The 9,197-nt window shown below is 26.0% G+C and overlaps 1 protein-coding gene across 1 annotated transcript; it reads left to right on the top strand.

Moving 5' to 3' along the window:
* Nucleotides 1–618: 618 nt before the first annotated feature.
* Nucleotides 619–7,356, top strand: LOC112773285 (probable aldo-keto reductase 1). Its single transcript, XM_072224535.1, has 7 exons — nt 619–777; nt 1,281–1,448; nt 5,109–5,318; nt 5,554–5,723; nt 5,893–5,992; nt 6,105–6,258; nt 6,908–7,356. The coding sequence occupies exons 1-7, from the start codon at nt 718–720 to the stop codon at nt 7,114–7,116; spliced, it is 1,071 nt and encodes a 356-aa protein (XP_072080636.1). The 5' UTR covers nt 619–717; the 3' UTR covers nt 7,117–7,356.
* The last annotated feature ends 1,841 nt before the right edge of the window (nt 7,357–9,197 follow it).

Below are 9,197 nucleotides of genomic sequence, written 5' to 3'. Positions count from 1 at the left end.
AATCCAAATATAAAAGTCATAACTTTTAAAATCTGAATTGATGCTTTCGTTTAAATTAATTCTTAAAAAAAAAGCACTTGTAATACTAAATTTTTTAAGCAAGATAACTTTTGAATGTGTAATAAATAAAAAATTATGACAACCAAGAAATTACTTGCAAATTTATGGTACCAGTAACAAGTTTATAATTTTATTTTTAAAACATTAAACACAACTTCAATAATCTCGTACTTGAAAATTTATGGCCCCACTTAGTTATTTTTCTAGTTCGGCCCCTGGTGCTAGCGTCCTGTGTTGGTTAGTATTTATTCTACTTAATCTTTCATGATTTTCTCCACTAAGGATTATATATTGATTGATTATTCTTAAAAAAGAAAAGGAAAAAAATAGAGAGCGCGAGAGAGAGAAAAATAAATAAATAAATAAAAGAAGATCAAGTCATTGATCAACCAAGAGCAATGTTTTACTTTTCTAATTCATGGTGACATACTGAGTGATGAAATCAACGCCAATGCTGACACACACAATGTCGTTATCAAAGTCACATACGTCAGATAAGAAATTGAAGTAACAAAATTAAAGCATATATATGAAGTGCATGCATCCCAAACTAATAACAAGTATTACATAAATACATACATATACAAGTTCATATTTCAAACATAATCGTCAAGACTCCATTTGGATTCTGTTTTGTGTAACGTAAATACAGAGACAATGGCCGAAGTTCAGAGCATCCATATTCCTCGTGTGAAACTTGGTAACCAAGGCTTTGAGGTATTAAACTCTATATTCTAATTCAAACTCTAAAAGTTTAAAAGATAAGAATAACCTATCAATCTACTGAGTTAGTTATTATTATTTATTAGATGCTCTCAAAGTAAAATAAAAAAAAAAAATTATTCTTTTCAATCAATTTATGAATATAAACTAAAGTGATTTTGTTATAAATATTCGTTAATCATTTGTCACTTAATTAATATATCAGTACAAAAGTGATTAATTTACACCGATCGAAAATACCTAACAATTTTTCTAATCTACTGGGGCTTATATTCAAATCAAAGTATATCTTGAAAGTGGAAATTTTAATAATAATAAATTAATAATTTTATTGGTATTGTGCAGCAAGCATTATGTATCTTATACAAATTAATATAAGGATTTGCAGTCAAAGATAACTGTTGTAGTTTTGTCTTTTTAAATATTTTAACTTGGATATTATGAAACATTTATATATTAATTTATGATTCAATTATTTACTCTCATATATTTGCAAGGTTTCAAAGTTGGGATTTGGATGCGCGAACCTTACTGGAGCCTATGCTGCTGGTGTTTCTGAAGAGGAAGGCATTTCTATTATTAAGCATGCTTTTAATAAAGGAATCACCTTCTTTGATACTTCTGATATTTATGGACTCAATGCTAATGAAATTTTGGTCGGAAAGGTAAATTAATACTTCTTCATAAATTTATTTAGGTTTCGCTTGCAATTACAATTTTTAAGGATATAAATTTGTTTTTTTCTAAAAAAATTACGCATTCGGCATCATTGAGATTATTATATATATAATCTCTTACATTTTTAATAAAAGAAATTTGGATATTTAGCTATATTTGGTATGTATTTTTATTTTTTATTTTTGTTTTTTAATTTTTTTGTTTTTATCTTTTTTTTCCCACAAAATTTTAAAAACAGAAAACAATAAAAATAAAACAAAAACTAAAAACATATACCAAATACATTCTTACCTTTTCTATATTGTATTGCATCAATTGCACATGGAGTTTCTATTGCCACATTAAGTTAAAATAAGTTATCCAAAGTTATTTTTAACCCCTCAAGCTCTTCACTCATTAAAATAGAACAATAATAATGAAATTCTCTTTGGATTATAGTTATCAAAATCAAATCGATAATTGATTTGACTAAATTATTAGGTTATTAGTTTAATCCATAAATCACAGGTTGAACTATTAATCCAATAATAATTAAATGAATATATAAAATTATAATATATTAAAATTAAATAATAAAATAAATATAATATTTATTATTAAATATTTGAGTGATAAAAATAATATTTCACATTTCTCAAATCTAATAATATCTAAATAAATTCAGTTTTTTATAAATTATATATAGATAATAATATAATGAATTTAAAATTTTTTAATGTAGTAAGTATCTTTCACTTAAATTAAAAGATTATAAAATCAATTTTTAAAATTAATAAAACATATTATATGCAATAAAAAAATTTTAGAAAAGAAAAGTTATTCCAATATATATAACAAGAGCCACGCTCTATATGAACTACACAACTACAATTTGGACAGAGCTTTTGAAATATATAAAATTATTATTGCACTATATAATGAGAAGAGACAGGGGCTTAGTGGAAAAGGTGGAGTGCTTAAATAATTTCCAGAACAACAATTGTGCGTGATCCACACAGTGCACATGCGCAGTTCTTGCGTCTGAATCCCACGGGGGTTTGACGCTTTGTGCGACTGCTTAAAGATTAGGCATTAAGACTATGTTTGTTGGAAGGGAAAATAAAAAAAAAAAAGAGAAAAAAAATAAAAAAAATTATTTTTTATTTTTTGGTTGAAGAAAAAAGTTAAAGAAAAAAAAAAGAATAGAAAAAAATTGGTGGGACTTATTAATTGTTTTTTAAATATTAAAAAGAAAATGAGGAAAAAACTATTTTTTTTTATTTTTAATATTATTCCTTCATTTTTTTTAATATATTTTATAATATAAAAATAAAATTATCTTTTTATAACATTTCTCTCCTTCATATTTTTCTTCTATCCAAATACTTCTAAGAAAAATAAAAATTCATTCAATTTTTTTCTTTTTTTTTTCTTTCTATTTCCTTTCTCTTTATTTCTTTTTTTTTTCAACCAAACATAGAAAGGATCCCATATTCGATTCCCATAGTGCTATTTTTGGAATTAATTTCCAAAACAATAGCTATTTTATGTCATCCACCAGCACTGCTGGTGTACAGTGGACATGCATGGTTCTTACACTTGAACCGCACTGGGTTTGTGCCAATCATTGATTTTTAGTGAGGTTGACCGCTGTTGACCGGATTAATAGTAAGTTCGGTTTGTAAAATGAACTAAACTGACTTGATTATCGATTTTTCGGTCGAATTGGATGGTTTAGTTGGTTGTGAGAATAGATACTTTGCATGATCCACCAACAGTACTAGTGTACAGTGGAGTATAATGTCCAATTCTTGCGCCTGAACCCCATCAAGTTTGTGCGAACCGCTCGATTTTTAGCAAATTTAACTACTGTTGACCGAATTAATAGTATGTCCAATTCTCAGAGTGTACCAAATTGACTTGATTATTAGTTTTTGGGTCGAATCGATTGGTCTAGTCTGATTGTGACGACAATACTTTGCATTTTGACTTTATTATGGAGAGTAATTTAGCCATTTTAATTGAACAAAGAAAAATGTAAAAGAATAAAAGAAACATTAGAACACATGTGATATGAGAGATACATGTATAAAGATTTAAAAAAAAATCTAAATATTTTAGTATAAAAATATATAGTGTAATGTTTATTCAAAGAACTAAAAACTGAAAGTATGGTATGTGATCTTGTAGTGGCAGACTGGCAGTAAGCCGGTAACTGCTACTGTTTTACAAAATGGAGGTGAGGTGAGATGAGCTCTTAGCTCTATGATTTGCCATTTGAGAGTGAGAGTGAGAGTGAGAGAAAGCTTGGGGTTGGTTCGATCATTATAATGTTTTTTTTCTTTTTAAATGAAAGCAACGTCGGCCTTTCGGGGTGGAGAGTTTTTAAAAAAAATAAAATCCGATCCAGTATAGGTTTTTCAAATTCGCCAATTCATAAGCTTTTGTAAAGATAGGCTGAGTCAAACTGATTTTCATCGGTTTTGTTTTTTACTTGATCCAATATCCAATTTGGATTGGTCGTGAAGTGGGATCGCCTGTTTTTCGTCTCGATCGTTCAGGTCGGTCCGGTTTTTTAAACTATAGCGCATAGTTATCAAAACCGAACCGGTGATCGAACTGGTCAGGTTACTAATTTACTAGTTTATTAGTTTAACCGATGGGTTACTGGTCCAACCGGTAAAACCAGTCTCACGTAAATAAAAAATATAAAATAGTCAAAAACCTAAAATTAAATTTTGAAATACGTATTTTTACTAACATTTTAAAAATAATTAAGTCTCGAATTCTATAAATAACTAATACAAAGATAGATATAAAATTAATCTGTACTACTATAATAGTATCTTAGTTAGACACGATAAGAATAACAATTTATGAATTATATTCAAAGAGTAATTTTAAAGTCTGAATATCTTTATATAATTAAATAATTATATAAATTTATTTTTCTTCTCAGAATAAGTAATTTTTATTTTATTTTTATATTCATTATTATATTTTTTTATTTTAAAATTAATTAATTTGTACTTCAATTAAAAAATAATTAATTTAAACAATGTTGAATATAAAAAATATTGAGTTAAGGATTTCCATGTATATATATGTGTATTAGTTAAGATATTATATAAAATAAAATTTATACTATAAAAAGCATTAATGATACCAAAAAAATATATTAGTGCAATAGTTATCAATTTGGTCTTTATATGAGAAGAGCTAAGATTGACTTCCACCTCTTACAATACAATTTTTAAAATTTCTCAACCCTGCACGCTGCTGACGCACATTAACGTGCAAGTTGACCGTTGACTGTGTTATTGACTAGACCGATTCGGTTCTAATTCATGTCGATTTTGACTAGTTTATGTTGGTTTGATCGACTCATATCGATTTTAACTGGTTTATTTCTTTAAGCGGTCAGTATACTAAATCGGACCAATACAAAATCCAGTTCAAAATCTAGTTCATCGATTTTTTAATCGAACTAATCGGTTTGATCCAATTTTAACAACTATGCTATAGCGTAAAATTCAAGAAGTATGGCTGGAACTTACCCAAAGAATTTTTACATTTTTTTATTGCTCTTGTTAGCAAAGTTTTTACTAATTAAAAATTGATTGTTTCTGTAGGTTTTCTTATGTAAAATATTGAAATTTTTTTTCCAGGCTTTAAAGCAACTCCCTAGGAAAAAGATCCAGATAGCTACAAAGTTTGGTGTTGAAAAGTTAGATATGAATACTTTTGATATGAAGATCAATGGTACACCAAGCTATGTACGCTCATGTTGCGAAGCTAGTTTGAAACGTCTTGGAGTTGAATACATTGATCTCTATTATCAGCATAGAGTGGACACAACAGTCTCTATAGAAGACACAGTTAAGAACTTCTTTTGATAGTTTTACAAATTAAATGAATTGGAACATAGGACAAATTATTCTATACTTGTGAAATCTTTTTAATACCTTTTTTTTGTGTTTTATAATATCTTTACTTTTAAAATTTGTTAAAATTATATATTATGAAATAGAAAAGGATGACATTCTAAAACTTTTTGACTTATTTTATCTTATTAGGTGCATTATTAATAACTAGTTTGTTGTATTATAATAGATGGGTGAACTTAAGAAATTGGTGAAAGAGGGAAAAGTTAAATACATTGGATTATCTGAAGCTAGCTCGGATACAATAAAGAGAGCACATGCAGTTCATCCAATTACTGCTGTACAAATGGAATGGTCACTTTGGACTCGTGATATTGAAGAAGAGATAATTCCTCTTTGCAGATTAATTTTAGTTACTTAATTTCATAGAAGTAGGTAGGTATGGGACTTTTATGACTTCTTATAATTTAAGATAGAGAGGGAAAACATGGACCTGTTGTTTTTAAATGTGTATTTCATTTATTTGTGATGATGTGAGATTGAGTTTTTCTAATATTTTTATTTTTTTCAGAGAGCTTGGTATTGGAATTGTACCATACAGTCCTCTTGGTCGTGGCTTTTTTGGTGGCAAAGGAGTTGTGGAAAACCTTCCAGCTGATAGTCTTTTGGTATGTATATTTATGAAACAAATTAATTAAAGTTTTATCTGATCCTTATCTTTTTACTCCATGACTAGTAAATTATGAATGTCTAATAGATGGTTACTTTTTTATTTACTAGAATACTCATCCTCGCTACCAAGCACAGAACTTGGAGAAGAACAAGAAGATATATGAGCGAATAGAAAACCTTGCTAAGAAGCACCAATGCAGTCCTGTCCAACTGGCATTAGCATGGATTTTCCAACAAGGCAATGATGTTGCGCCTATCCCTGGTCAGTAACATAACAAAATATTACTATACATGTCTTTTTATTTTTCTTCATTTTCAAGTATATATATAAGATGTAATATCAAATTTGGTTTTTGAAAATTCTAAGCACTCATTCAAATAGTCTTTAATTTTTTAAAATAACCAAATTGATCTTTAAATTTTATAAATTGTATTCATCTTTAATTTAACTAGTGTTAATATACAATTGACTTGGAGCGTTATAATATTCATGTGGCATTTTTAACAGAAGATAACATGATTAAAATTTTAATATGGTCAAATATGTATCTCAAATTTATTAATTAGGTTCATTTTAATATCTATACCAATATAAAATCAATTAATCAAAATGAGTTTAATTAACTAATTTAATACACCTATTTAATTATATTAAAGTCTTAACCACGTCTCCTTACAGTCAGAGATGCCACACTTCCATATCAGTGTTAACGACGCTTAAATTAAAGACAAACAAAATTCATAATTTATAAATTTAGAAACCAATTCGATCCTTTCTAAAAGTCAAAGATTATTTTGATAGACGTTAAAATTTTAGAGTACAAATTAGACATTACCTAATATATAATGTATGAAAAATATTATACATAATATTCTTAGTTATTTGCTGAAATTTGTGTTCACCTTTACAGGAACAACCAAGATTAAGAATCTGGATCAAAACGTTGGTGCCTTAGCATTGAGACTTGAAGAAAGGGTCTTAAAAGAAATTTCTGATGCAGTTCCAATTGAGGATGTAGCAGGTACTCATCACTTTAATGAAACTTATGGAAAAGTTACATGGAAGTTTTCTAACACTCCACCAAAAGATAGATTCAAGTATCTCAGCTTGAAGAACTAGAAGTCCACTATATTTGAACAATAGTGCACAAATTTATGAATTGAAGACAATTATGTGGAAGCATATGTGCTGCATACTCTATAAAAATACACTGGAATACTCGTAAACCTATATGAATAGTGATACAGATTGGTTCTTGGCTCGGTTGATTATTATTTATTTTGTTTTAAAATAAAATAAAATGAGTCAAGTTTAATTTTAGCATGTTTGGAATTTAAATTATACTCTAAATTTATGGTTTAGACTAATGTCTTTTTTTCTCCTTTCTTTTCTTTTTGTGTTTTTAATAAAAGAAAAATTATGATGAAAATACACAGTAATAAAAAAAATTATGAAATAAAATTCTTTCTAATGTCTTTTACATATAGTACGTAATTATATATAGAGTAATAGAATAAGTAACTTATGAAACATTTCTTGATGAATTTATAAGTCCTAATTAAAGAAAAAAAGTATTAAATATTTTTTTTTAAATTGTGATGAGTTTATAGATATCCATGAGGAAAAAAAAATATTAAATAAAGTGAAAATTTATATGCAATTATCTTTATAAATTTTATAGATAAAAATTATTATATGATTTGAAGTAAATAGTTGAGAACCATTAAATTATTTGATAAATTTAAATAAATTAACATCTAATAATTTAATTTTTAACTATTAATATCACATCAAAATAATTAATTATCTAAAAATTTTTAATTATCAACTTTATATACGCAAATTTTGACATTAAATAAGTTTCTCAAAAATTACAATACTACTAAAAATTAAAGATTAGATACGTTTTATCCCTTCAATTCTTTTATACAATCTAATAAAGGATTTATAAATTATATTATAAATCCAATTTTACGATTCTTTGGATTTACTTGGTAATTGCTTAAAAAAAAGTTGCATAATGAACTAGTAATATCTATCTTTCTATTAATTTATCTATTTATCTATCTATCAATCTATCATATTATATTATATTATATTATATTATACTCTATTAAAATTAGATTATTGCAGTTAATAATAAAATTAACATGGCATTCTGGTAAAAATATTTTTTAATTTATTTCATTTAATTTATTAAATCAAATAAATTATTCTAATTATTTATATCAATTAATTAGTATATGTATTTATGCAGTGTATGAAAAATATTTATTTTCTTGTATATATTTATATCTAAAATATGTTTTAAAAAAATTATTATGAATATATTTTACTGATATAAAATAATTTATATTTTTTTTTTGTAATTTATATAAATATCAAACAATGGTATAAAATAAAAAATTAACAACAACAATAATAATATATTGATTGTACTTTGAATGTCTTATATGTGTTATAAAATTTTATCCGGATTGTAACAATTCAATTAATACACGTTCTATTCAATGATTCTTTTATTATATTTTTTTCATTATTTGTGTTATTCTATTTAGGATTTTATATAAAATAAATTTTAAAAATATTTAATATTATTAAAAATATTCTTTTTTTTAATAGTTGTACGCTCTCAAAACACTCATGCATAAAAAAAATAGTATCAAAATAAAATTATACACAATATTTCAAAAAAAAATTTAAAATACTACCTAAAATAAACTAAGTGGAATTTCTAACAAAGATATAGAAAATATTATTTTATTATCAAAATTTAATTTAAAAATTCTGTTTAAAAGATTAATATATTTATTCCTTAAAATGAGTCTATGTGTAACACCCTACCATACAGAGCCTTATGCTTAAGTCATAAGATAGAGGTGGCGAGGTATTATGACCTTTAAAAAGAAAATTATATATATATATATAATCTACCCAAAATGAACCCAAAAGACAGAATTACAGAACCTGTTTTTTCAAAATAACCTCTAAGAGGAGTTAATATAGTATATATATAAATAGTGGAGATAATAAATATCTATGCAAGTACATATAACCAAAATAAAGCCCAAAAGATAAAGATCTTTGCCAAATCAGAAGCTTTCAGCATGCCTCAGCGAGGAGCTCACATCCTGCATCTGAAAACCACAAAATTCGCATGGGTGAGAACCGAAGATTCTCAGTATGGTAACAGTACCCAC

Source organism: Arachis hypogaea, chromosome 18, assembly GCF_003086295.3.
Source record: "Arachis hypogaea cultivar Tifrunner chromosome 18, arahy.Tifrunner.gnm2.J5K5, whole genome shotgun sequence".
In the NCBI taxonomy this organism is placed as follows: Eukaryota; Viridiplantae; Streptophyta; class Magnoliopsida; order Fabales; family Fabaceae; genus Arachis; species Arachis hypogaea.
Note: the sequence above shows the minus strand (reverse complement) of the source record. Positions and strands in the feature narration are given on the sequence as shown.